At 44.5% G+C, this 27991-nt stretch overlaps 2 protein-coding genes across 3 annotated transcripts; both read right to left on the bottom strand.

Moving 5' to 3' along the window:
* Positions 1-4423: 4423 nt before the first annotated feature.
* LOC119318476 (transcriptional corepressor LEUNIG_HOMOLOG-like) lies at positions 4424-9424 on the bottom strand. Its single transcript, XM_037593039.1, has 8 exons — positions 9325-9424; positions 9161-9239; positions 8975-9087; positions 8708-8857; positions 6062-6217; positions 5853-5966; positions 5244-5441; positions 4424-4571 (listed from the first exon to the last, which is right to left on the bottom strand). Exons 1-8 carry the CDS (start codon positions 9364-9366, stop codon positions 4428-4430), a joined length of 996 nt encoding a protein of 331 aa, XP_037448936.1. The 5' UTR covers positions 9367-9424; the 3' UTR covers positions 4424-4427.
* Positions 9425-10394: 970 nt separating this feature from the next.
* On the bottom strand, positions 10395-21091 carry LOC119318475 (transcriptional corepressor LEUNIG_HOMOLOG-like). Of its 2 annotated transcripts, XM_037593037.1 has the most exons (18): positions 20960-21091; positions 20819-20851; positions 20607-20704; positions 18694-18803; positions 18301-18596; positions 18112-18187; positions 17915-18026; positions 17366-17415; positions 16997-17299; positions 16784-16888; positions 13764-13979; positions 13525-13663; positions 13350-13459; positions 13092-13241; positions 12047-12202; positions 11814-11930; positions 11411-11608; positions 10840-10983 (listed from the first exon to the last, which is right to left on the bottom strand). In XM_037593037.1, exons 2-18 carry the CDS (start codon positions 20848-20850, stop codon positions 10840-10842), a joined length of 2412 nt encoding a protein of 803 aa, XP_037448934.1. In that variant the 5' UTR covers position 20851; positions 20960-21091. The 2 variants fall into 2 exon arrangements, with proteins under 2 accessions (XP_037448935.1, XP_037448934.1); XM_037593038.1 differs by lacking the exon at positions 20960-21091 and having other exon boundaries at positions 10395-10983; positions 20819-20850.
* Positions 21092-27991: the final 6900 nt, after the last annotated feature.

The following is a 27991-nucleotide window of genomic DNA, read 5'->3' as shown; positions in this document are numbered from 1 at the left end:
TTATGAATCACTTGATGCTTGCGTACCATGCCTCATGGGCAAGATGACTAAGACTCCGTTCTCCGGAGCGAGCAACTGACTTATTGGAAGTAATACATACTGATGTATGCGGTCCGATGAGTGTTAAGGCTCATGGCAAGTATCGTTATTCTCTGAACTTCACAGATGATTTGAGCAGATATGGGTATATCTACTTGATGGAACATAAGTCTGAAACATTTGAAAAGTTCAAAGAATTTCAGAGTGAAGTGGAAAATCATCGTGACAAGAAAATAAAGTTTCTACGATCTGATCGCGGAGACAAATATTTGAGTTACGAGTTTGGCCTTCAGTTAAAAACAATGTGAAATAGTTTCACTACTCACGCCACCTGGAACACCACAGCATAATGGTGTGTCCGAACGTCATAACCATACTTTATTAGATATGGTGCGAACTATGATGTCTCTTACCAATCTATCACTATCATTTTGGGATTATGCATTAGAGACAACTGCATTCACGTTAAATAGGGCACCATCTAAATCCGTTGAAACGACACTGTATGAACTATGGTTTGGCAAGAAACCTAAGCTGTCGTTTCTTAAAGTTTGAGGTTGCAATGCTTATGTGAAAAAGTTTCAACCTGATAAGCTCAAACCCAAATCGGAGAAGTGCGTCTTCATAGGATACCCAAAAAGAAAATGTTAGGTACACCTTCTATCATAGATCCGAAGGCAAGATATTCGTTGCTTTGAATGGATCCTTTCTAGAGAAGGAATTTCTCTCGAAAGAAGTGAGTGGGAGGAAAGTAGAACTTGATGAGGTAACTGTACCTGCTCCCTTATTGGAAAGTAGTTCATCACAGAAATCTGTTCTTGTGACTACTACACCAATTAGTAAGGAAGCTAATAATGATGATCATGTAACTTCAGATCAAGTTACTACCAAATCTCATAGGTAAACCAGAGTGAGATCCGCACCAGAGTGGTACGGTAATCCTGTTCTGGAAGTCATGTTACTAGACCATGACGAACTTGCGAACTATGAGGAAGCGATGATGAGCCTAGATTCCGCGAAATGGTTTGAGGCCATGAAATCTGAGATATGATCCATGTATGAGAACAAAGTATGGACTTTGATGGATTTTCCCGATGATCGGCAAGCCATAGAAAACAAATGGATCTTCAAGAGGAAGACGGACACTGATAGTAGTGTTACTATCTACAAAGCTAGACTTGTTGAAAAAGGTTTTTTGACAAAGTTCAAGGTGTTGACTACGATGAATCTTTCTCACTCGTAGCGATGCTTAAGTCTGTCCAAATCATGTTAGCAATTGCCGCATTTTTATGAAATCTGGCAAATGGATAAACAAAACTACATTCCTTAATGGATTTAAAGAAGAGTTGTATATGATGCAACCAGAAGGTTTTGTCAATCCTAAAGGTGCTAACAAAATATGCAAACTCCAGCGATCCATCTATGGACTGGTGCAAGCATCTCGGAGTTGGAATATACGCTTTGATAAGTTGATCAAAGCATATAGTTTTATACAGACTTGCGATGAAGCCTGTATTTACAAGAAAGTGAGTGGAAGCACTACAACATTTCTGATAAGTATATGTGAATGACATATTGTTGATCGGAAATAATGTAGAATTATTCTGCAAAGCATAAAGGAGTGTTTGAAAGGAATTTTCCAAAGAAAGACCTCGGTGAAGCTGCTGACATATTGAACATCAAGATCTATAGAGATAGATCAAGACGCTTGATAAGTTTTTTTCGATGAGTAGATACCTTGACAAGATTTTAAAGTAGTTCAAAATAGAACAGTCAAAGAAAGAGTTCTTGTCTGTGTTACAAGGTGTGAAATTGAGTAAGACTCAAAACCCGACCACGACAGAAGATAGAAAGAGAATGAAAGTCATTCCCTATGCCTCAGCCATAGGTTCTATAAAGTATGCCATGCTATGTACCAGATCTATTGTATACCCTACACTGATTTTGGCAAGGTAGTACAATAGTGATCTAGGAATAGATCACTGGACAGCGGTCAAAATTATCCTTAGTGGAATAAGGATATGTTTCTCGATTATGAAGGTGACAAAAAGGTTCGTCGTAAAGGGTTACGTCGATGCAAGTTTTGACACTAATCCAGATGACTCTAAGTCTCAATCTGGATACATATTGAAAGTGGGAGCAATTAGCTAGAGTAGCTCTGTGCAGAGCATTGTTGACATAGAAATTTGCAAAATACATACGGATCTGAATGTGGCAGACCCGTTGACTAAACTTTTCTCATAAGCAAAACATGATCACACCTTAGTACTTTTTGGGTGTTAATCGCATAGCGATGTGAACTAGATTACTGAATCTAGTAAACCCTTTGGGAATTGGTCACATGAAGATGTGAACTAATCACATAAAGATGTGAACTATTAGTGTTAAATCACATGGTGATGTGAACTAGATTATTGACTCTAGTGCAAGTGGGAGACTGAAGGAAATATGCCCTAGAGGCAATAATAAAGTTATTATTTATTTCCTTATATCAGGATAAATGTTTATTATTCATGCTAGAATTGTATTAACCGGAAACATAATACATGTGTGAATACATAGACAAACAGAGTGTCACTAGTATGCCTCTACTTGACTAGCTCGTTAATCAAAGATGGTTATGTTTCCTAACCATGGACAAAGAGTTGTTATTTGATTAAACGGGATCACATCATTAGGTGAATGATCTGATTGACATGACCCATTCCATTAGCTTAGCACCCGATCATTTAGTATGTTGCTATTGCTTTCTTCATGACTTATACATGTTCCTATGACTGAGATTATGCAACTCCCGTTTGCCGGAGGAACACTTTGTGTGCTACCAAACGTCACAACGTAACTGGGTGATTATAAAGGTGCTCTACAGGTGTCTCCAAAGGTACATGTTGGGTTGGCGTATTTCGAGATTAGGATTTGTCACTCCGATTGTCGGAGAGGTATCCCTGGGCCCTCTCGGTAATGCACATCACATAAGCCTTGCAAGCATTGCAACTAATGAGTTAGTTGTGAGATGATGTATTACAGAACGAGTAAAGAGACTTGTCGGTAACGAGATTGAACTAGGTATTGAGATACCGACGATCGAATCTCGGGCAAGTAACATACCGATGACAAAGGGAACAACGTATGTTGTTATGCGGTCTGACCGATAAAGATCTTTGTAGAATATGTAGGAGCCAATATGAGCATCCAGGTTCCGCTATTGGTTATTGACCGGAGACATGTCTCGGTTATGTCTACATTGTTCTCGAACCGTAGGGTCCGCACGCTTAAGGTTTCGATGACAGATATATTATGAGTTTATGAGTTTTGATGTACCGAAGGAGTTCGGAGTCCCGGATGAGATCGGGGACATGACGAGGAGTCTCGAAATGGTCGAGACGTAAAGATCGATATATTGGACGACTATATTCAGACATCGGAAAGGTTCCGAGTGATTCGGGTATTTTTCGGAGTACCGGAGAGTTACGGGAATTCGCCGGGGAGTATATGGGCCTTATTGGGCCATACGGGAATAGAGGAGAGAGGCCAAAAGGAAGGAGGCCTGCGCCCCCCCCCCTCTGGTCCGAATTGGACAAGGGGCGCAGCCGCCCTTTCCTTCTTCCTCTCCCCTCTTTCCCCTTCTCCTACTCCAACAAGGAAGGAAGGAGTCCTACTCCCGGTGGGAGTAGGACTCCCCTTGGCGCGCCCCCTCCTAGGCCGGCCGCCCCCTCCCCCTTGCTCCTTTATATACGGGGGCAGGGGGCACCTCTAGACACACAAGTTGATCTTCGTGATCGTTCCTTAGCCGTGTGCGGTGCCCCCCTCCACCATATTCCACCTCGGTCATATTGTAGCGGTGCTTAGGCGAAGCCCTGCGACGGTTGAACATCAAGATCGTCACCACGCCGTCGTGCTGACAGAACTCCTCCCCGAAGCTTTGCTGGATCGGAGCCCGGGGTGCGTCATCGAGCTGAACGTGTGCCAAGAACTCGGAGGTGCCAGAGTAACGGTGCTTGGATCGGTTGGACCGTGAAGATGTACCACTACATCAACCACGTTGTGCTAACGCTTCCGTTGTCGATCTACAAGGGTACGTAGATCACACTCTCCCCTCTCGTTGCTATGCATCATCATGATTTTGCGTGTGCGTAGGAAATTTTTTAAAATTACTACGTTACCCAACAACGACGATTTCACAACTTTGCTGATTACAAAGAGATCACGATTACAAATGAGTTACGGTTGAGCACAGGAAATGTTACATCTTACATCTGACAAGCATTCATAAAACGGAACAGGGGGCGGAGAGAGGGCAACTTTAGTCCTTTTCATGTTTGTTATCTTTGCGCCACATATACACACCTATCGAGATAAATACACTTCCTTCCTCTCACATATTATTCTTACTTCCACAGCTTGACAGATTTGTCGTGGCTCGCGGAAGCCACCATCCCGGTTACCGGTGATTGTGCCGACGCGACAATTATACCTTCGTGAGCTTGTACCGTCATAATTTGGTTGTTTACCATGTCCCATAGCTCCAAAGACTGCACCGATGATAAATTTTGAGTGAATTCCAGTATTTACCCCCTTACTTTGACATTTCTTACGCGAATTACCTCATTTAACAATTTTTCATCCGGATTACCCCATTAGTGATTGGTGTGCCAACTTTTAACCCTTTTAACGAATTTTATGTTGTGGATATATAGCTCCTCTACTGGTTGTTTTGCCAGACAAAGGGCCGATGGAGTTATGTCTACTAACAGTAATATCAGAGGCTGGTACTTGGGATTTTTGCCACTTTCAGAGGATAATTTACGTCTACTAATTTACAGCGCCTTTTGCCAACTTTTACCCCATTTTAAAGAGTTTTATGTTGAGGATTACCCCGTATATGATACTAAAGTACGGAAAACAATAACATCAAAATTTGTTGTTAACATGTTATATAAGCTAATAACAGGACCCAAACATTACAAGACATATCAACATAGCTTAGGCTAGCATATGGATGTTATAGGGAAATATTAGCAGCCTTCAAATTATAATTAGAAAAAAACCTTAACAACAAAGAAGAAATGAAGATTTCTAAAGATAGCTAATGAACTTTACTGGTAGAAAAGTACAAGGGTACACACTTCGCAAAAACAATTAGACATGCTTCAAATGAAGATAGTAAAGAATTTGAAACTCAAATGTTTGAGCGAGTGCTATACCTGGTAGCCTCCAATCACCAAGAGGTTGGTATAACTTGGATGGAACACACAAGAATAGAACGCATTTCCATTTGAGCTGACCTCATGAATGCACTCTCCTGATGATACTGACCAAACCTTAACTTGATCCTCACTGACATATGCCAGGTACTCCCCACTGTTATCCCAGCACAACCACTGCATGCTTATGTTATGGCCCTGACATTATAATCAAACGCTCAAGTTTGAAGATTACTTGGCACAAACTTAATGATTGCAGTCACGGGCTTATTTAAAAGCACTGGAAAAATAGTGCGCTATAGCACCGCTAATAGCGTGCTAGCGTGAAGGAAATTGTCTTGCTAAATTAATCAGTGTACAATGTCTCGTTAATGGCACGCTATAGCATGCTATAGCATATGCCAATAGCATATTTTTAGGGGGCGACACTATTTTGTGTAGCGCGCTTATTTTTTCATTGTTTAAAGAGAGAGTGAGGAAGGGAGAGAGAGGCAGGGGATTTGAAATGTGAATGTGCAGGGGCAACAACAGAAGAAAACATTGCAAATGAACTTCTCATTGAAAGAAATGAAACGTTGCAACATTGATGCATCTGTGCTCAAAACAGACCTGCAAGGTGTACTTTTTGGTATGTGTGTCAACGTCAAATATAGAGACAACATTTCCTGTAGTAGCTGCGAGTAATTGTCCAGTGCTAGGTTGGAAACGAACGAGAGGACCGTCCTGTCCAAAGTCAGACTTACAAAACAGCAAATTGTTCAATCATATTGTATAAGTTATTAAGAAGATTTTAAAGGATCAGAAAGAAGAGTGCCAACCTTCATGGCACCCAGATAGGTAAGCTGAGTCACGTTCCAGTACCGGATTTCACCATTCCTATCACAAGAACACAAAAGGTCTGTCTTCTTTGGATGAAAATCTAGTGACACAATTGGATATTTATGCCCAGAGAATGTATGATGAGAGAATCGAGTCTGCCAAACAAGAAATTGAAGTTTTAAGCAATACACAAAGTGCAAACACACAGATAATACACATATACTCCCTCCGTTCCTAAATATAAGTCTTTGTAGAGATTTCACTATGGACTACATATGGTTTAAAATGAGTGAATCGACACTCTAAAATGCATCTACATACATCCGTATGTGGTTCATAGTAGAATCTTTCCAAAGACTTAAATTTAGGAACGGAGGGAGTATGAATTATGCTCTCTAATTCATTTTCACAATAGTCATGTTTCATATTATAATCCGAGTGATGAATAATATAGATAACTGAAATAACCTCCACAGCCTTTTCCAGTACTCTTGTAGTGCTAGGTACATCGAGAATGGCGTTTTGGCTCCCGGGAGCACGCACTTCCCACATGAATAGTAAACAAAAAATATATGGTAAATGTTTTCAAAAAATTCTGAATTTTTTGTTGATGTTCCTATTAGTGTCGCAAGCATCCTTGAAAAAAATTATGCGAAACAGAGCAGCAGCTTTTCTCCGGTGAAAAAAAAAACAAATTTAGGGTGACATTTTTGGGGTAACATGTGGTGTTCATTTTGTTTTTGTACACAGGACAAAATGTTTAATCTTTTTGCCTACAAATTTGTATGTAGCACTTGGATGTGACAAAGAACACATAGAATTTTTTGTTGGAATTTTTTTGGCATTTCAAAAAATATTTTTGCGTGCAGGAGCGCGCGCTCCCGGAGCACCAACAGATTTCCGTAAGTACATCTTAGTACTGAGAAGTCGAGTGCGTGGGCGACTCGAGCGGCGGCTAGGGTTTCAAGAGCCGCCACCTACACATCTCCTCCCCCTCCTTGCCGCCACCTGAGGAGGTCGCCGGGCAAGCCCGTGCGGCCACCGGTGACGGTGACGGCAAGGCCTTCGTCGCTCCGTTCGCGGAGGTATGGATCCACAGGGCGGCGGCCCCTGCCGGTGCGGCGTCACAGTTCGCGCCCTGGACGGTGTGTGCAAGGGGCTCAGGTCGGCGTCCTCGACCGAAGGGGTGGTGGGGTGTCGGCGCTTGGCGGCAACAGCGTGGAGGCCTTCTTCCTCGCCAAATCTGAAGGTTTGTTGCTCCCTCCTTCCCGCCCCTTCCCCTTTGCGCCTGTTGCCAGCGGCTTCTGCTGGATCCGGTGCTTTTGGGGATGGTGGTGTAGATCGGGGCCGAGGGAAACCCTAGGTTCGGCCCGACAGCGACGTCGGCTTCGAGTGTCGTATTCTTCTTGGAGGCGGTGTCGTGGTTCCTTTTCTTGCCACCTCTGTTTCTTCTCCCGGGTGAAAACCCAAAATCTGGCTTGGTTGGGCAGCGGTGGCGCCATGCGTGTCATCCCCTCCACGGAGGTGTTGCCTGGGGAGCTATGGATTCAGGTGTGGGTTGTTGAAGGTAGGGGTTTTGGTCGGCGGCTGGTTCCTGCGGGTGTAGTGCTGAGGTGTTGTCCCACCGCCCTGCTGTCCGCCTCTCTGTTGCTGTCAGGCGCTCTAGGTCCGGGTCAGTGTGTCCGGCATGGTGAGCTGTCTTCGCCACGAAGGTCAAGATCTGTGGGTGCCCTGGATTTTGAGTTTGGCTCTCTCTAGCTCTCGGTGAGCATCTCCCAAGTCCGACGGTGAGCGTTGTGAGGGTTGTGACCCTCTTCGGTGGTGGAGGGAGGTGCTGCGTTCAACCTTTTCAGTGTTCATCCTTGTTCTTGCCGTCCATTCAGTTCAAGTTGTCCCAGCGGTGCTTCTATTGCTCTTTGTCCTTGGCGCCTGAGAGTTGTGGTCATTTGCTTCTGCTAGTTGTGCTTTATCTCTGTATCTCTAGTTACTAGCTTTGCGATGTGTTGTAAGTTGTGGAGAGTGCCCCATTGTATCTTTCGGGCGTTTCCTGATGTTTCTTTTCATGTCATTTGTATTATGTTTCATGTAATCTTGGCCGGTTGATAGCTTTGTTAATTCAAAGTCGGGTTAGGTCCGAGCCTACTTCAGACTCGGGCTGAGCCTTTTCTGTAATGAGGCATAAAAGAAATAGGCCCCCCTAAATAATATTTGGTCAGCATACCATTGAGTGCATGTTGGGCAAACTTTGGCAAAACTCAGGGGAAGTAGATTTGAGCAGTAAAAATTTAAACTGGACAATAGTATTCCAATTTATTGATTACTTGCGTAAAAGAGAAGCATGAACTACGCCGAACACATGAAGCTTGGTGCCGAGGCTTATTTGTTGTATCGTTTGGTCTGGGTTACGATACACATATCTGCCTAGCCTGTTTTTCCAAAAAAGAAAAATCACTGACATGTACCAACAAGGTATGGTTGTGGGCGTGCCGCGTGGGGCCTTGCCACTAGGCTAGCTGCATTCAATAGATATACCCATGTGGTTCGGACGTTCGGTTCGGTTCATATATTAAAAAAAACTACTTTCAGGTTTTATTCACAAATTTGAACCAAAATTTTGAACTTCCAGAAAGCTAAGCATAACTTACATCTGTAGCATTCCATAGCTTAATTGTTTTGTCAAAAGCAGATGTTTCCATCTGTGTAGAGGTAGGTCTGAAACAGACATCAGTGATAAGGTAAGCATTCTCTTCTGGTAAATGATGTGTCTGGAAAGTGTCCATGTTCCAAACTACAGCCTGGGAACAAAAATCGAATGAGGCACCATATATACTCATGAACACCAAAGGTGCAGAAGTTTCAATCTTATAAGAGAAAAAAGGTTCACACAGCATGGCAGTTACTCTTACTCGTACCTTGTTTTCATGTCCAGCACTTGCCAAGATCTTGCCATCGGAAGAGAAGTTGCAGCAGACTAACTTCCTGCTGCTTGCTGGTCGCCAGCAGTTAACCTCACTGAAGGTGAAAACTAAGCGAAAAAGGGCGAGTTACATACACGATGGTGTTGGCAAAATACTGGAGAACATCAGAAACACTACTACCATTTGAAGCCGCCGGATCAGGCTCTGACAGGCTTATTTTAAGTTGAGTAAAAATGCCCTTTACATCTTCGAGATCATCCTGGTAGACACAAGAATCACCTTACATATCTTTCCCACGTATAATGGCCGTAAGTTACATCGAGCAAAGCGTGAGAGTGAGCTACCGTTTGATTTGAAGAGGATGCGAGTCCAGTTCCATCCACCATACATCATTGAATTTCTTGGAACATGGCGCATATTGTCAGCCATTTCAGAGTCCTTCAGGTGTATCTGTGGAGATAATAAGAAATTAAACATAGGTACATAGTGCCAAGCAAATATTCCCTCCCACGACGCTTATTTTGAAAAGGAGGGAGTATATAATAACTTTGGGTACATCAGAAAGAAGCTGATTTCAAGCCTGATTACTAGGGATATTAGTTGCAGTAGCCACGGACGCCGACGAGCCCCGCCCCGACCGCGCACCGGAGGTGGATCCGAAAGGACAGGTCTCCGGCAGCGAGGAGGAGGAAGAAGAAAGGACGGAGCCGGCGGGGCGAGCTGGTGTGGTGTGAGTCAGTGAGAGGGACGAGGCCGTCGGGCTGATGGTTGTTAATTAATTAAGGATAATCCTGCTTTCCCCTTATAACCACCGACGGCCGCTCGACGTTTTGGCTGGTTTGCCTTTGGCGTGCTGTGGGATCATGACTTCACTTTCTCCGTCTCGGTGTATAGGACGGGCGTGTAGTTTTAGATCATCAATTTAATTAACTAAATAGGTGTTATATGTCATAAATAGCATGTCATTGGATTCATATGCGGATGTAGTTTCTGTGCATATATTTTCCATCACATACAATACATAATTAGCTAGCTAAATTGTCAACCTAGTACTCCTATACACCCACATGGACATTTTTTATTTATTTTTGCAGAAGATCAAACAATATGTTCATCACAAACTAAAATAAGTCACGGAACACAATCAAAATTAAGTTGTGGAATACCTCAAAAATAGTTGTTGAACACGATCAAACGAACATCATATGCATGTGACATTGCAAAAAAAGTACTGACTCCCTCCGGAAAAGAAAGGCCAAATTGCGAAACAAATATTAGTCCATTTCCTCATTGCTAAAACCGACTTATAAATAATTCCTTCTGAAGCTGTAACATAACACTATCCCTTTTAGTGATTAAATTATCAGCTTGACATCTCAACCTGACGGATTGCACACTTCAAAACCTGACAAACTGGAGCATGCATACCAATAGTTGCTAGCAGCAGCGTGCCAATTTTATGCAGAAGATCAAACACGAACAGCAGCAGTAACTCAGAACTAACTTACCATATACTGTTGCTCGCAAGACCCACAGATTTCACAACCAACCGACAGAGGCTAATTGCAATGAGTCCTTCCAGTTAAGCACCGGAATGTTACATTTCTTCTTTCCTGTCTTTACGCTACATACACACCACCTATCAAGATACATACAGTTCCTTCCGCAGGCTCGCCGCAATCAGCCCTAAACAGCTCGACCGCGGCGGGCAACCAGCCAAGCTACTCTTTCCTTATTCGCCTTGATGGAGGTACAACACAATCGACAACAACTCATTCTATGCCTCGACTGATGGAATATCAATTTATCTGGAGAAGAAGAAAAACTATCTAGGCGCATCGGCTTTATTATTATTATTGTTACTTCCACAACTTGACGGAGTTGTCATGGCTCGCAGAAGCCACCATACCGGTTACCGGTGATTGTGCCAACGACGCAATCAGACCATCGTGAGCCGGCACCGTCATGCTTTGGTTCTTTACCATGTTCCATAGCTCCAAGGACTGCACCGACAAAAATGCCGACGATAAATTTTAGTGAGTATAAAACACAAAACAGTCACATCAGAGTTTGAGTAGCATATGGCTAAATACTCCCTCTGTAAACTAATACTCCCTCCGTCCCAAAATTCTTGTCTCAGATTTGTCTAGATACGGATGTATCTAACACTAAAACATAACTAGATACATCCGTATTTAGACAAATCTAAGACAAGAATTTTAGGACGGAGGGAGTATTAGTTTACAGAGGGAGTAGGAAATTACTAGCAATCTTATGTTAGAGTAATTCCTTGTCAGCCGAGAAGAACGAAAATGACTAAAGATGTTCATTGGCAAAAATAATACAAGGGTGCACACTTCACAAAACCATTAGACATAATCCTAACGCAGAATATTAAAATTTAAAACTCAATGGAAGAGCAAGTACTACCTGGTAGCCTCCAATCACCAAGAGATTGGTATAACTTGGGTGGAACACACAAGAATGGAACTTATTTCCATTTGAGCTGACCTCATGAATGCACTCTCCTGATGATACTGACCACACCTTAACTAGATCCTGGCTGACAGACGCAAGGTACTCCCCAGTGTTGTCCCAGCACACTGACTGCACGTCTGTGTTATGGCCCTGAGATTATAATCAACACTTAAGTTTCATGATTACTTGGTACAATCTGATTGATTACAAGCACAGCCACATTAAAAAAAACTCCCAATGACGAGGGATTTGGAATGTGCATTTGCGGAGGCAATAACAGAAAACATTGCAGATAAACTTCTCATGAAAGAGATGAAACAGTGCAACATCGATGCGTTTGTGTTGAAAAACAGACCTGCAGGGTGTACTTTTTGGTATGTGTTTCAACATCAAATATGGAGACAACACTTTCACTAGCAGCTGCGAGAAACTGTCCGGTGCTAGGTTGGAAACGAATTTGAGCAGTACCACCCTGTCCAAAAAACAGTAGTCAGACTTACAAAAAGACAGATTATTCAATCGTATATTTTTTGTTCATTATATAAGTTATTAAGAAGATTTTCAGGGGACCTAAAGAAGAGTACCAACCTTTATGACACGAATACAGGAATGCTGAGTCACGTTCCAGTATCGGATTTCACCATTGCCATCACAAGAGCACAAAAGTTCCGTCTTCTTTGGATGAAAATCTAGTGACGTAACACTATAATTATGCCCGGTGAATGTATGCTGCGAGAATGCAGGCTGCCAAACAAGAAATTCAAGTTTCAGGCAATATACAAAATGCAAACATATGTACATACAGCTAGTTCAAAATTCAGGGGTCTGATGGTAGCACACTTAAACAATCATCACATAGTGGATGCATTCACCTCCGATAGTACATTTGTATTATGCTCTAATTTATTTTCACAATTGTCATGTCTCGTATTATAATCTGAGTAACGAATTATACAGATAACTGAAATAACTTCCACCACCGTTTCCCATACTCTAGTAGTAAGCATAGATCAGTACTTAGACACACTGTGCTTGAGCATATTGTGGCTTATGTTGCTATACAAGGCAATGAGGCATAGCAAAACAGCACCCCTGAGCAATAGTTTGTCAGCATACCATGGAGTGCAATATTGGGCAACATTTGGCGAAACTCACTGGAAATCGGATTTTGGTAGTAAAAAATTAAACTGGACAAACTTCTTCTGTTTTCTTGAATGGTTTCTAAAAAGGAAAAGCACAAACTATGCCAAACACATGAGCAGCTTGGTGCTGTTGCTTGTTTGTTGTATCGCTTGGTCAGGAATCCCATGACCGTATCTGCCTAGCCTTGTTTTCTAAAAGAAACACTGAAATGTTGGTATCACAGCTTAAAAGCGTGAAAATAGAACATGCCTTGCATGAGAGTCGAACACGGTATCTACTGGTTGTGTGTGGGGGGTCTTGCCACTAGGCTAGCTGCATTGAATAGATACCTACCAGTATGGTTGGATCCCGTTCATACGAAAAAATTAGAACAACTTTTGAGTTTGATTCACAAAATTCGAACCAAAATTTATGAATTTCCAGAAAACTCAGTCTTGTTCTAACAGATATTTTTTGCTGGCACATACATAAACTGATAAGCGTAACTTACATCTGCAATGTTCCATAGTTTAACTGTTCTGTCAAAAGATGAAGTTGCCAGCTGTGTAGAGTTAGGTCTGAAACGGACATCAGTGATAATGAGACTATGCTCTTCTGGTAAATACTGTGTCTGGAAAGTCTCCATATTCCAAAGTACAGCCTGAGAGAACAAAAATCAAGTAAGGAAGCACACCCATAAACACCAAAGGCAAGCAGGTTCCACTCTTCATAGAAAAAGGCTCATTTATAGCATGGCAGTTACTCGTACCTTTTTTTCATGTCCAGCACTTGCCAAGATCTTGCCGTCAGAAGAAAAATTGCAGCAGACTATCTTGCTGTTGCTTGTTCGCCAACAGTTAACCTCACTGAATGTAAAACCTAAACAAAAAAGGGTATGTTATGTATGTGATGTTTGCAAATACTAAAAACATCATAAGTGCTACCTTTTGAAGCAGGTGGATTAGGTTCTGTTGGGCTTTTAAGTGCAGCAAAAATATCCCTTGCATCTCCCTCGTCATTGGACAAGAAAGATTCAACATTGTCATCCAATGAGCCAACATCACCAAAAGGTTCAAGATCATCCTGTTACATAAAACAATAACCTTACATATCTAACTGGCATAGAATGGCTGTAAGACAAATCCAGCACAACATATTAGATGAGAAAAGGTAAATGAGCTACCATTTGATTTGAAGAGGATGCGAGCCCAGTTCCATCCGCACCATACATCATTAAATTTTTTGGAACATGGCGCATATTGCCAGCTACTGCAAGCCCTTCAGGTGTATGTGTGGATGGAGTTGACGGTGGAGAGTTGGCTGAAGGGCCCACCGTATTTCCTGTTCCAGTACTATTTGCTGGGCCTGACGATGTAGCTTGCTTTCTTTTTCTGTTGTTCTGGAGATAAACAATTAAACATAGTTACATAACACCAAGCAGATATAATATAAGATAACCATGACTACATCACAAAGAAGCAAATTTAAGCATTCAGATATCTTTTCATGGAAAATCAGTCCACTAGTCAGCATTAATTAGTTCAAATAGCTGAAACAAAAAAATACAAGGAAAATACATTTGAGGTTAACAACATGTTGAGCACATGAAATGTTATGGATATGGATACTTGGGATGTTAATTGCAGTAGCCGCCAGTTAGTTCGAAATAGTAGGACAAAATCTCTACTCTCTACTTTTTCTACTCCTATAAAAATCTGAGTTGGTGATGATGGTGTGCCTGCCATCTTTCAACAGTAGCCGTCAGATCTAGATCTGACGCATACAAAGCAAACTGCTGCAGTTTTGCAAAAAGATGCCCGACACTTGTTTTCATATTTACAAACAACTCCTTGTCTCTCACAATCAGCCCTATCTCTTCCCCAGCACATCCAGAAGGCCACGGAACAATCTGTTGTGATGGCCGCTGCCGGCGCCATCCACCCCCAATCTTGCTGTTCCATGCAATGCACGGGCATCTTACTAGTTTTTTTTTCCTATAAAAGACTCAGTTGGTGATGATGGTGTGCAGGGCCGGCCCTGGGGTATGGCCGATGGGGCGACGGCCCAGGGCCCAGGCGGAGGGGGGCCCATGATGTAGTATGTATGTATACTATAGCCCAGCAAAAAATATGTAATTGTTTTTACAAAAGAAACCAAACGAGATGGCCAGATGGGCTTGCCCCATGACTCCATGAGATAACTAGAGATCGTCGATTAGCGAAGCGTCACGCTCGCCATCAGTGCACGGCTGCCTTCTCGTTTTCCTTCGTCAGTTCTTCTCGTCGGTTCATCTGTCTAATCGTCTTCCCCCTCTCGTCTGCCGCCGCTGGCTATCGTCGCTGCGCGCGCCGCGGCCGCACGGCAGTCCGGCAGCCTGGCCATCCGGCATCCGGGAAGGCCGCAAGTACGCTACTTGGCCGACTGCAAGTCTGCAACGCCGTGAGCACACCACAGAATCAGTATGTATCCATGATCCATCCATGTTCCTGATGACCTGATCCATGCTCCCAACCCCAATTTAACAATTTCATTTGTATATTTTATTCATTATTTGGTATGTGCATATTCGAGTATTATTCAACTACTCATCCATGTACGTCTAGGATTCCAATCGTCTGATATTTTAATTGAGAAGGGACCTATTAGACTACCAGATCTGGAGTTCAAGAAGGACGCCATTGGTAGACACTTTTCATATGTTTTTTACTGCAGAAAGTATGGTGTGTTTGTTGACAGAAAGTGGTTATGTACTGCATTGAGAAGCGAAAATTCGAATCTGAGCCCGAGCTCATCTGCACCTGCGCTCACGAAAAAAATCAAAATAAATACTAGAAAAGTTCAAAAAATTCCAAAAAAAATTGGGTGGTAGACAATTTGATGCGTGAGGTACGCTCCAATTTTCAAAACATTTGGACTTCTGTGCAGCTCTCAGCAAAAAAGATAAATCAGAGGTCTGTAAAAATGTGTACTGTTCATATACTGTTCTGGTTTGATTTGTATTTTTTGCTGAAAGCTGCACAGAAGTCCAAATGTTTTGAAAATTGGAGCGTACCTCACGCATCAAATTGTCTACCACCCTAATTTTTTTTTGGATTTTTTTGAATTTTTCCGAATTTTTTCCGAATTTTTTTTTGACCAGGTGCAGATGCACCCGGGCACCGAAACGCCGCCTCATTGAGAAGGATATCTTGTGCAATGTTGATCTTAATTGTGCCATTAATGACTTTGCATCAAGAAACGCCTGAAGAAACGTTTTCTGAAACACTGAAGTATTATTGTTGTCGATGAAGTCAGTCGAAAATTTTGGTTCTTACTTAAGGTAATCATGTCATGTTAGTTTCATTTTGCTATCTATTTAGTATTATTGTTTTCGATGGAGTTAGTTCGAATTTGGTTATTATTATTGTAGATGGAGTCAGTCGAATTATTATAATCAAATTTTAAACTAAAGGTGTGTGGTTGAAAGTTACTCTTAACACACACATGCATATATATATTTCCTCAGGACATAGGGGCCCATGTCACTGAGTTCGCCTATGGCCTCCCGAAACACAGGGCCGGCCCTGATGGTGTGTCTGCCATCCTGTCATTTCTGACCATCAGATCTGCATCTAACGACTGTGAGGTAAGTTGTGGCATTTTTGCAACAATACCCCACTTCTCTGCTCCAATTTGCAGAAAACCCCTTAGTATCTTGAAACCAACCACATCCCTTCCTCACCTCATCAAAACAGCCCAAGGAATATATTTTGAGTGAAACGTAATAAATTTTTAGTGATACATATATACCAAAACTAGAGTGTTTTTCTTTCAAGTTTGTGGACATGAATTATTCTACTTTGGATCCGTTGCAATGCACTGGCACGTTGCTCGTAAAGAAACAAAATCGAAGGTCAATAACTTGTTAGGAAATCACCCCACACATGTGCGCCCAAAAGAGGAGGACGGGGGATGGGGTGGGGGTGGGGAGAGGGGGAGCGGAGACAAACATGAAATTTGAAACTTTTAATGCCATGAAGTTTACTTAGATTTGTTTCAATGGAATAACTAAGTCGACAAATTCCATAGTCATCTCCATATAGATTTTTCGTGATTGTACTCCCTCCAGGCATTATTTCCAAGAGAACTATTCCCAAGGAAACCAACAAAGAAAAACAATACTGTGCCAAGTGTCTTTTCCTGGGTTGGGCATGATGTCAATACCTGTTGCATTTGCTGCTGATTTAGCTGCTGCTGTTGCTGGTTCTGCTGCTGCTGTTGCTGCTGCTGAAGATGTTCCTGTGATTGCTGAGAAGATGTTTGCTGCATCTGGATAACTTTCCGCCATAGTTAGATTCCAGCAGTATACAGCTAAATAAAATAACCTCTTAAGACCAAACTCCATGTAAGGAATAGAAACTTCCAGAATAGACAAACCTTCATGAGATATTCTTGGTCTGCTCTAATTTTTGGTGAACTTGATTGCATTGGGGAACTAATGCAGCCATCAGTCCCAGCAGGTTGTCCGTCTTTACCATTCATGCCACCCCTGGTCAATGTCGTAAATCTGCGGGGGTCCATATCCCCATAATTAGTTGAGTTGTTAAGGTTCCCTTGTACTTGAGCCTGTGCTAAGAGTTGCTGTTGCTGTTGTGGTGACATAAGTTGGAACTGTGACTGTGTTGAAAGAAATGGCTTCTGCATTTGGGCACCTATATTTGGCCGAAGTTGGTCTATTCCCTGTAAGATGGTAATTAGATTCAAGAACATAGTATATGGGAGGCAATAAATATTTGTAGAACTTACAGTTAATGGCCAGCCCTTCAAGGGTAGACCACTCACTCCTTGGTTCAGTCCTGTTGACAGGAAAAGACACCTCACCACAAAAGCAGAATGAACAAAACGAGAGAGCGATAATTTTCATCTTGAGAACATTTGCTAAGTAATATATCACGTTATATCCAGGAGATAGTCCCACCGACTAAAAAACCTCAGAAAAACAAATTTAGTATGGCTTCTATATTCATTAGCCTCTAATTTTATAAAGCTATTGCACAAATTTACTCATGCTACACAAAGATAAAAGGAAAGTTAAATTAAGAGGGTTATTGGAAGTCCATCTACGCCATCATACAATAAGCGTAATAGGTTACCTATCATTCAAAATGGTGTTTATCAGGATAGAAACAAGAGATGGTAACGATGCACTTTGAAGCATAAAAATTGCATAAGCTTTCATCTAGAAATTTGGTTCCCGCAATTCTATGACAAAAAGACAGGAAAGACAGCAAGTTCGACACAGCAATGCATTTCTTGCCAATTGCTGACTCTAAAAAGGAAATCAAGGAAAGCTACCTGCACCACCTAATCCAGGTTTTTGCTGAATTATTCCCTGTCCGTATAAGGAAGATGGATCCATGGGCATAGATCTTTGGGCTACACCCATGTTGCCTTCACTCTTAATGTCCTGTTAGAAATCAGAGTATTCATTTCAGTGACTAATGGAAGAAACTGTGAACTAAAATAAAACAAGAAGGGGTGCTGTAACCCACAATTGTTTGTTGATTCCGAGCCTGAATCTGTTGCAGCGTAGTAGATACATTTCCAGGATTTCCAGGAACTAATTGCCTGTTTCCAAAAAAAAATGTTTTAGTGAGAATAACAATAACACACAAATACATAATATGTCTTCTCTTTTTGAAAAATCTATCAAAAAATTGGGCTGAGATCTGGAGGATCACCCTGTATGGTTTGTTGCAGCCGACTTAAGAAGAGCCATCCTACTAGCATCGATAAGCTGCGATCCTTCGGAGTCCATTGGATGAGGGTGCTTCAAGCGCTCTTCGTACATCTTAGCAGCTAAAACACTAGCTGTCGATGGCCCCAGAATGGCATCGGAGTTTAGGCCATTTATTGGACCGTTAAGCGAAGGGTGGCCTGAATTAGTTCGCTGCATTTGAGCATGCCTTTGTTGGATGAGTTGTAATTGTTGCATCTGCATCTGCTGCTGGTGCTCTCTCGCTTTTATTTGTTGTGCCTGTATTCAAAGAAATATAGATGGCGTAAGGATGTCCTATCAAAATATGAACTCATGCATGGTGAGTGACTACGCAAATTGGCAATTCCCAATCTACCTCTAGGTAAGCTGCTGCAACCTCCGAATGTTTCTCATTTGTCCTTGCAATAAATATATCCCAAAAGACAGACCACCACTCAAAGAGAAAGCCCCCAGGAGCATCAATTGCTGCATGACAAGTCAAAATTAACCACAGTGGTATTTGGATGAGTCTCCTCTACATCTATAAAATAATAATAATAATAATAACAACAACAATATAATTAATAAAATGAATGACTACCACATGCATAAGGTGTTGGAAGGTATTAAAACGGCATACAGGGTACTAAAACAGCAACTGTTTCTGTTTCACACCATTTCCTAAGGATATGACTAAAATGGCAATATTCTGTTTCACACCATTTCCTAAGGATATGAGTTCAATTCCCATGTATGGCATTGTGTGCCTGTCCAGTATGCTCATGTTACTAATTTTACCTTGCATGTGTGGTGCTGTTTTCCACTCTAGTTCTCTTTCCAGAGTGCCACTAGCCATGCGGTAGATAGGCGCCTTTAGGATACATTGATTACTACTGTTCATATCATGATATAAACTAATGTAGATTCTAGAAGCTGTGCGCAACCAATTCTGCTATACAACTACAGTACCATTCAAAATAGGTATGCACCCCATGGCAATGAAACTCTAAACCGTTATTACTTGAGAAACTAACAGGTCAAACTGTACATTCTTAATTTCTATTTATAGGTTGTTTACTTCTTTAGTAGCATTCAGTAGAAGCATGACTGACATGTGACAACTCTCAACAGCTTGTGAAAAGGTGCATCGTCAACTCATCTATATAATATATCTGAAGAACTCACACGTATAATTAACCCTACTAGACATAGTAAATCTATCTGAATCTTCAGCCCAATTTAAGCAAAGCAGAACACATTGACATGATCCAAATCATCACTATGAGAAATAACAGCGAATTGACAACTAGGCAGTAGCCTAGTGCCAAGGTTCACAGTGGTGCACCCTGCGTCCAGAGTTCAAATCCCGTCCGGAACGAATTTCTGACGCCTCACTCGGGTGGGCTTCTTCTATAAAAATATGTCCAGGGTGCTAGTGCCCATGGATCTCTTTTTTTTTGGAAATAACAGCCATCAAGAAACTCATTACTGTATGGTAATGCTATCCCTAGATAATTCACATTTGCTGTATGAACAAGACCACAAAAGATCCATTCAGTTCTGCCTTGCATGCATGCACAGCACAGCACAGCACGTCCATACAATACATTCATGTACTCCCAACAAAAGACGCTAACAGCCAAGTAACTGAAATACTCCCAACAAACCAGATCAACACGAGCGCAGGTATAATAAATTGTAGCCTTTTTTTTTTGCGGGGAATAAATTGTAGCCTTGATCAAGTAAGATGAGTAAAAGCATGCAAACAACATCCAGAGCACAAATGCACCACAATTACCGCTGTCCTTGCAATAATGACAGTTACTGAAGACTATTTGCACAGTTCAGGGGATGACTCCCGCAAAAGCTACACCCAACTAGACCTCAAAGGTCTCAAACCTCTCTAGAAATTTGAAAATGTCCCACCTCATTTAGTCCCAACTCTCATAATTCCACCCTGTGTCCCCAGCAACCGTGCCGAATTTTCCCCCAAAACTCTGCAAAGCCACCTTCAAGGCCTTGAACTCCCTGCCCTGATTTGGCACAGAACTGCCCGCTGGGTCAATTAAGACGAGGGATTCACAGCTCTGCTTTGCTAGCACGAACCCACCATTACACTCGAATTCCCAGAGCAACCTAAGCTGAGAACAATGGGAAAGTGGCAAACCACTCCACATTCCGAATTCCCGTCCCCACCTACAGACGCGCACTCCTCACAAACCAACCTAACCCCAGAAAAACAGCGCAGGGACTCAGACAGCTAAGCGGCAGCTGGGGATGGATGCTCACCAACTGGGTCAGCAGCGACCTTGCCCTCCGCCATGAACGCCTTGGCGGTCGTCTGCAGGTTCCGCTTGAGCAAGTAGTCGTAGATATACACATCGAGCCTGCACCACCACCACCACCCCCAGCAAAAAATTAGCCAAAAGCAGAGCAGCGAAAAACCCATACCATCCCCAAACAACACATCGAGCGAGGGAGGAAGGCAGCAGCTCGCTCACATCTTATCCGCTTCCCAATTGCTCTGCGCCATTCTGCAGCCACGAGGACAAAAAACAGGCCAAAACAGCGGAAATCAGTCGGGGAGGCGGCCGAATCGGGCGCGAATTCGCGGGGAACGAAGGGATCAGAGGCCACATTACCGGCTGGGGGCGGTCCCGCGGCCCGGGGCCCCGGAAATCCCGCGGAAATCGAGCGAGGGGGCGGCCGGCGGGAGCGCCGGGAATGCTCGATCGGCCGCGGCGCGCTGGCGGGGAGGCGCGCCGAATTCGGGCGGGCGGGTGCGGGCGCGCGCCCCGAGCGCTGGCGAGCGGGCGGGCGAGCGAGCTCCTGGGTGGCTGGGTTCGGGTAGCACCACCGCCTCGGAGGAAGAGAGGAGTAGAGTAGATGGGACAGGGGAGGGAGACAGGGGGGGAGGAGAGAGATGAGGGAGGGGTGTGGGGGTGGGGGTGGGGTTTGATCCGCGGCTCGGAATCGTGAGCCGGGTTCAGGAAGGTTCGGATGACAGGCGGGCGCCGCAGTGCTTTTTGCAGAACCGCGCCCCAGGAACCTGCTATTTTGGTAGAGTGGCATTCTAGTCTGGCTTGCTGCCAGTGGTAGAAGTAGAACACTAGGATATTATGACAAAAAATGGTTGTTGGAAGAAGAATGTGTCAAACAACCTCAAGACTATTTCTGTCCTACGGATCCCAGGAAATATTTTGATATATGGTTGCTTATTTATACGTGTAATATTCGCATTTAGTCGACGATGACATCGAGACTGAGGTGGGAGAGACGTGGGTGCGCTTGCCGGCGTCGCGCACCAGTGCGTCTCAATAAATATTTTGATGTAAGGCTAGTGCATCCTAGGAAAACATTTAATATGTGGCTGCTTATTTATACGTGAAATATCCACATTTATGTCGAGCCATGCAGTGTCACCTCCAGGCTATCTGATCAGATCATGAGATGGATGTGCACTCCATCGTCTCGGGGCAAGATGAAATTGAGGCTGGCATAGGAGACCTGGGAGCATTTCCCGTCGCGCGCAAGTGCATTGTAGATTTTTTTTATATGTGGCTGCTTATTTATATGCGGTATATTCGCATTTACGCCGAGGCATGCGATGTTACCTTTGGACTTCTGATCGGATCATGAGTTCAATGTGCACCCCACCGTCCCAGGTCACGACAACATCGAGTTTGACGTAGGAGGTGTGGGGGCGTTTGCCGGCGGCAGTGTATCAAAAGAAATATTATGATATGTTCATGCTTATTTATACGCGAGATATTCGCATTTACTCCGAGGCATGCGACGTTGCCTTAACGTTGTTTCACCGGATAATGAGTCGGAGGTGCACTTCACCGCCCCCAGGTCACGACAACATCGAGTCTGACCTAGGATACGTGGGGGCGTTTAGCAACACTGCGCGGCGGTGTATCAAAAGAAATACTATGATATGTTCATGCTTATTTATACGCGAGATATTCGCATTTACTCCGAGGCATGCAACATTGCCTTAACGTTGTTTCACCGGATAATGAGTCGGATGTGCACTTCACCGCCCCCGGCTCACGACAACATCAAGGCTGGCATAGAAGATATGGGAGCGTTCACCGGCACCGTGTGCTAGTGTCAAAAGAAATTTTTGTTGTTCAAAAAAAAATAAAAAATGATACTTTTTTTGCGAAATACGGTGTTGCTTATTTGTATACAAAATATTCGCATTTACGTCGAGGCATGTGAGGCTACATTCAGTCTATCTGATCAGATCGTTAGTTAGATGTACACTCCACCACCCCCAGGTCACGACAAACATCGTGTTTACGGGGCGCCGCGCCCCGGTGTATCAAGAAATATTTTGATTTGTTGTTGCTAATTTATACACAAAATATCCATATTTAGGTCAAGGCATGCGACGTTAGCCTCTAACCGCGAAAATAAGAAGACTAACTAGAGGAGTGCATGCCAAAGTTAAAATATACTCTACAAGTATACTGAAAGACCTCGTTTTTTACGCACAAAGCCCCTCCACGCCCGTGCTGGCAATACGCATGGAAACACAGGGACCGCGAGGCGAATCCGTCCGACTAGACTCGGAGCCGAGGCGGTAGGCTCGGAGGCGTGGGGATTGGAGCACTCGATTAGGCTCGGATTACTATGGCGCTCCCGGTGCGCCGCGCCGAACACCAAACACCAGACCCAGCCAGCCCAGCGCGAGCAAATGATGGGGCGGGGCGAGCCACTGGACCCTCGCGCTGTCTGCTGTTTCGCCACGGGATCCGCGAAAGGGCGGGGGCGAGGTGTGGTGAGCTTTCACAGTGACGATGTCCCGCGTGTTCTGGATCCCATGCGGACCGCACCGCTGTGGCCACCCCTGTGCGGCCCGCTGCGTGCGTGGCCTCGTGTGCAGTTTTTCTGCTCGGCTTTTGGTTAATTTCTTTCGTGCACGTAAGGGATGGCAGGGCAGCTGGCTGTAACGCAGGTGGAGCTTTAAATGTGCACGTAAGGTAGGCAGCTGTGTATTGCCCTGATGCAATTGATGCCGGTGGTGACGTACGTATGCACACAGCCTTTTTAACGTACGTACGTGTGGAAAGATCACCATCAAAAATATGTATGCAAATGGTTGCCTAGTGTGATGGGGTACCTGTGCAAAAGAGGTATCTAGACGGAAGAGGCATGGATCCTCCGTGCCTGGCCTAGTTGTGGAAGTGGGATATGTTTGGGGGCATTGTGTGGCCATGGCTCGTGAGATAGGCGGGACATGGTGCCTGGCTAGGGGTTGTTGCTTATGAAATGCTTGAGTATGTATTTATGTTCACTTTTTGTTTTGTTTTGCTACTGAAATTAACCCCGTCTACAGTCTACAAGAGAGGGTGATCGCAGGTTAGACCATCTGCAGCCGGACGCTGCAAAACTGGCTCGAACACTCGGATGAACGCTGTCATTACTTCTAGGTGTAGATTATTCAAAAGTAAGAGAACAAGGGGTAAGTGAAAATTGATTAACTTAAGAAAGAGTAGAGTCATCAATGCTCACTTTGTGAAGTTCATATCCTTCACAAAGGGTGCATTGATGGCCTTACTCACAGTGAGAGAGAATCTTAGAGCATCCACAGCTCGGTGGGTTCGGACGGACAATCCGGTCAAAAAAAAGGGCGATCAGAATAGGCGCCTCAAACGCCTGGCTGATCGGCACCCCTTATATCCAGTCCAAATATGCGGCGGATATGGGGAGGCCTGGGCGCGTTCTTATTGTTGGACTGATCGTTAGGGCCCACGCCAATTTACCCATATCCGTCCCCCTCCTTACCCGACCAGCCCTCTCCTCTTTTTTCTGTTTGTCCTTGTTCGCACAGCTCCAACCGGTCAAGGTCACCACCACGGGACACCGCCCCATGGTCATTACTTTTAGATAAAAATTATTCAAAACAAAGTGAACAAAGGGGAAGTGGGAAAATGGTTTAACTTTTAAAAAGGGCCATCAATGCTCGCTCTTGTGTTCATAGTGACAGTTCATATCCTTCATAAAGTGTGCACTGATAGCCTACTCACAGTGAGAAAGAAGCTTATCGTTTTTGGACGACGCGACTATTTAAACCAATCGTGTCGCTCCTCGTGCGGCGAGGTGAGACTAAACCCCCAACCCTGCCGGCCCAACACGGTTGATTACATCCATACTTGGAATCTTAAGTATGAACAATTTGTATTTGTGTGCACTGAACTAATTTTGACCAAAATGACCCACGTACATGGTTTGCATGGATTTGAGAATTACATTTAAGGTGTGTGTGGGTGTCCGGCAGAACAAATGAGGAGCCGCATGGCGCTATCTACAGACGCGCCCGCGGGCGTTTAGGGAGGGTGGGGGCAGATTGTCAAGTCTGATTGTAGATGCTCTTATAGTACACTAATATGGTGTCTGAAAGACAGAAGATCTACCTCGAGTTGTTAAATAAGAAGAAGAGAATTGCAAAAACGATACAAAGGGGCCGCTAGGGCAACCGTAAGCGAAGCCGTTTTTCAGAAACAATTATGCTCAAATGCTCGCGTCCTGCTATCGGCCAATTTCTTTTTTAAGAAAAGAGGCCATCGCCCAAATACATGTCCATAAATTCAGATGAACGGCCGAGGAGTGCTAAGAAATTTGCGGTTGTATTGGAAATCCTAATGACAGAACCATGATCGCGGGCGAAACGCTGATCCTTCCTCGATGGGAAATTTTCCTGGCGCCATTTCCTTTCTCTGGCGATTTTAATCGCTGGGTAAAACAAAGAATCGCTGAGAAGATGAGTAGTATTGTCACATCTCTAACCAAATATAGTTGTTGCAAAATAAGTGCAGACATGGCTAAGAGTATTTTAGCACACAACACTCTGTTATGTTCTCCCACCTGTTGCGTACTTTTTGCTCGTTTTAGATGAGGTAATAATGAGACGTTCGAATGTATACTTGTCTTTTGTGAAAAACAATGCGCTTTGACTGAGTGTTCTTTAGTTTGAGAGAATGCTTTTAACGCCACTTTCCATTACCATGCTCCAGCTCCACCACAATAGGGATCGATCCAGCCAAACATACACGCGGCGGAGGCCACACAAGAAACCACGGGGAGGATGGAGCGCAGGGAGGGAGAGGAGACATGGCTGCGGTGGCCCGGGGCGTGGGGGCGGGGCCACCCAAAACGCTGCGCCGGGCGTTTACACGGCCCGGCCCGGAAACAGCTCGCGCGGAGACCTGGGCCGTCCGTCGCCCTCGCGTGGACGGTGTCGATCGATCCCGCCGCTCGCCCGCCGCGCGTGAGGCGCACGCGCGAGCCGTCGTCGTCCCGCTCGTTCGCTCGTTCGGGTGGTTGGGTGGAGACGGGCGCGGGACCCGCGCGCCGTTTCTGTGTGGGGTGGTGGTTAGGGTCCGGAACGGCACGGCCGGACGACGCAAGTGGTTTACGACTGCTGTCTTTTTTTTCTTCCGTTTTCCACGGACTGGGTGTCACGTGCGGGGCAGCGGACGTGTGCGGGAGCGAGAGGTCCTGCACGAAGAAACCGCGTGGGGGAATGGAGCTGGGACGGCACTCCATCATTATTTTGTGCCGCTAGTTTTTGGGCGAGTGCTAGGTGTCGGCGCGTCGGTTTAAATTTAGGCCGGTCCAGCGCTAGCCATCTGATAAACGTAATTAGCACCGTCTGATTTGTTCCCTCTCGTGCGTCTCTCTCCTTGTCTTCTATCTCTGAAAAAGTCAACTGCTCGCTGCACGCACTCCCCTTCGCCGTAAAAGTCGCCGTCGCCATGGTTGTGAAGTCTGGCGCCGTCGCGAACGCCAACCCTTCGCAAATCGACGGCTCGCCCCGCTGCTGGTGTCATCTTCCTCGTCGCCGCATGTAGAAACGTCCGCTGATTGCCGGTGGTAGCTGCCACAGTTGCTGGTTGCAATGGCCCCCGTCATTGCCGGAGGTAGCTGTCGTTCTCGCCTGTTGGAGCACGTCGCCGTTGGTGGCTGCCGCTGTCACCGGTTCCAGCACGGGTCTATCTGATTGCAGCAAAAACCATGAGTGGTTCCAACAAAAAAAGCACATTTATAGCAAAAAACAGAAACACATGGTTTCGCCTCCACATAACAGAAAAATTACACCAAGTCAAACCAAACCAAAAGAATATCATGGTTCCAGCAAAACAAATGTATGGTTCCAGCAAAAAAATCACCTAGTTCCAACAAGAACAAATACTCGCGGTCTCCGGATTACAGCAAAAATTCTAGCAGGTCCCAACAAAATAAAGATACGGTTCCAGAAAAAAATGATCGACAACGCCGGTTGGAGAAAAAGTTCTCATCGGTTCCAGCATCCAAGATAGCGGTTCCAACATCCCTTCCCGTGGTTGCAGTTTCTCCCTTGACAGTCACAACACCGAGCGTCGCCTGGTTGTAGCTCCTCCCCTTGGCGGTTCCAGCACCAGCGGTGACTGGTTCCAGCATCTGATGCCAACACCACCGCCGTTTCCACGGTGGCACACACCTCCGCCATCCCCCACCATAGCGGCAGTCCCAGCCGAAGCGGCGACCATCATAGCATCAGTCCCGTGGCTGGGAGGGTGGAAGCACTCGATGGGAGAGGAACGAGGGAAGCTTGGTCACTGGGTAAAGGCGAGAGAAAAAGACAGGAAGAGGATCGATGGGAACGAGTGGAGGAGAGAACCGGATCCTCTAGTTTTGAGAAGGAAAGTTAGAGAAGCTACAATGCCCTAACTTTTCTTTTTTCTATCCATATGATTATACCTAAACAACTTAAATTAATTTGCAATTTGATAATCTACTGTGTACATTTATAGTAATTACATACAAACAAATTGATGGTGAAATAAAATTAACTTTAAATTATTTATATCTATAGTAAATGCCACCACTAAACAACCTACTAACTATCTACTAACAGTCCCTAAATTTCCTTCTTCATTTTACACTAGGCTAACACCATAGCACCGTGACTTTCCTTCTCAATGTTAAAGGATCCGTTTCCGTGGAGGAGCGGATCCGTGAAGAAGATAAGAGAGACAGGGAGAAAATAGAAAACGGTTTGTGGGGGCCTCAAAAATTGACGTGGCACAAGTAGGCACGCTGGATCGCACATGTATCCAATGGAGCGCGAGAGGCCAACAGAGTGTTCGGCCGGTCATCCGGATGTAAATGTTTCCTAATTTTTATGATATCATGTACTTTTCATTAAGAAACTGAGTTGATTCCCTTAAAAAAGGGGAAACTGAGTTGATTGATATACCTGAATCAAAGCACAAATTAGGATCTCCAACACGGACCCTCGATCCGCTCGCAACCGTCTGGATAGTGTGTTTGGACGTGGTTTGTCATCTAACGCGGTCCTGCATCTGTCCATAAGCCAGTCCGGACGCATTTTTTTCTCACAAGCTGAAGACAGGGGCGTCCCGATCGCTGTCCAGCTGCCCACATTGGCGCCGGCTCAGAGCAGACGCGACCTGTCACTACAGGCACTGAAGCAGCGCACCGACCGAGAGAGCATCGCCTGGCTAAACACGCCTGCTACCGCACTCAAATGGCTACAGACTGCCCGCTACCTCCATTAAACTCACGTGTGTGCAAGAAACCTACTCTAGCCACAGGTTTATTCGCGAGCTAGCTGACATTAAACACAACGCCGGTTGGCTCCTCGCGTTCGTCCGCTATTT

Source organism: Triticum dicoccoides, chromosome 6A (genome assembly GCF_002162155.2).
Source record: "Triticum dicoccoides isolate Atlit2015 ecotype Zavitan chromosome 6A, WEW_v2.0, whole genome shotgun sequence".
NCBI lineage: Eukaryota > Viridiplantae > Streptophyta > Magnoliopsida > Poales > Poaceae > Triticum > Triticum dicoccoides.
The sequence above is the reverse complement of the archived record's forward strand: the minus strand, read 5'-3'. Positions and strand labels throughout refer to the sequence as shown.

What these genes read in the sequence shown, in the direction of transcription:
- LOC119318476 (XM_037593039.1), bottom strand. Translation starts at nt 9,366, where the DNA reads ATGGTGGATGGAACTGGACTCGCATCCTCTTCAAATCAAACG. An exon ending in CATCCTCTTCAAATCAAACG is followed by an intron (nt 9,240 to 9,324) that starts GTAGCTCACTCT and finishes TGTGTCTACCAG; the next exon opens with GATGATCTCGAAGATGTAAA. An exon ending in AGCTATGGAATGCTACAGAT is followed by an intron (nt 6,218 to 8,707) that starts GTAAGTTATGCT and finishes CTTGTTTGGCAG; the next exon opens with ACTCGATTCTCTCATCATAC.
- LOC119318475 (XM_037593037.1), bottom strand. Translation starts at nt 20,850, where the DNA reads ATGGCGCAGAGCAATTGGGAAGCGGATAAGAT. An exon ending in GGTCGCTGCTGACCCAGTTG is followed by an intron (nt 18,804 to 20,606) that starts GTGAGCATCCAT and finishes CTTGTCATGCAG; the next exon opens with CAATTGATGCTCCTGGGGGC. An exon ending in TGAAGGGCTGGCCATTAACT is followed by an intron (nt 17,300 to 17,365) that starts GTAAGTTCTACA and finishes ACCATCTTACAG; the next exon opens with GGAATAGACCAACTTCGGCC.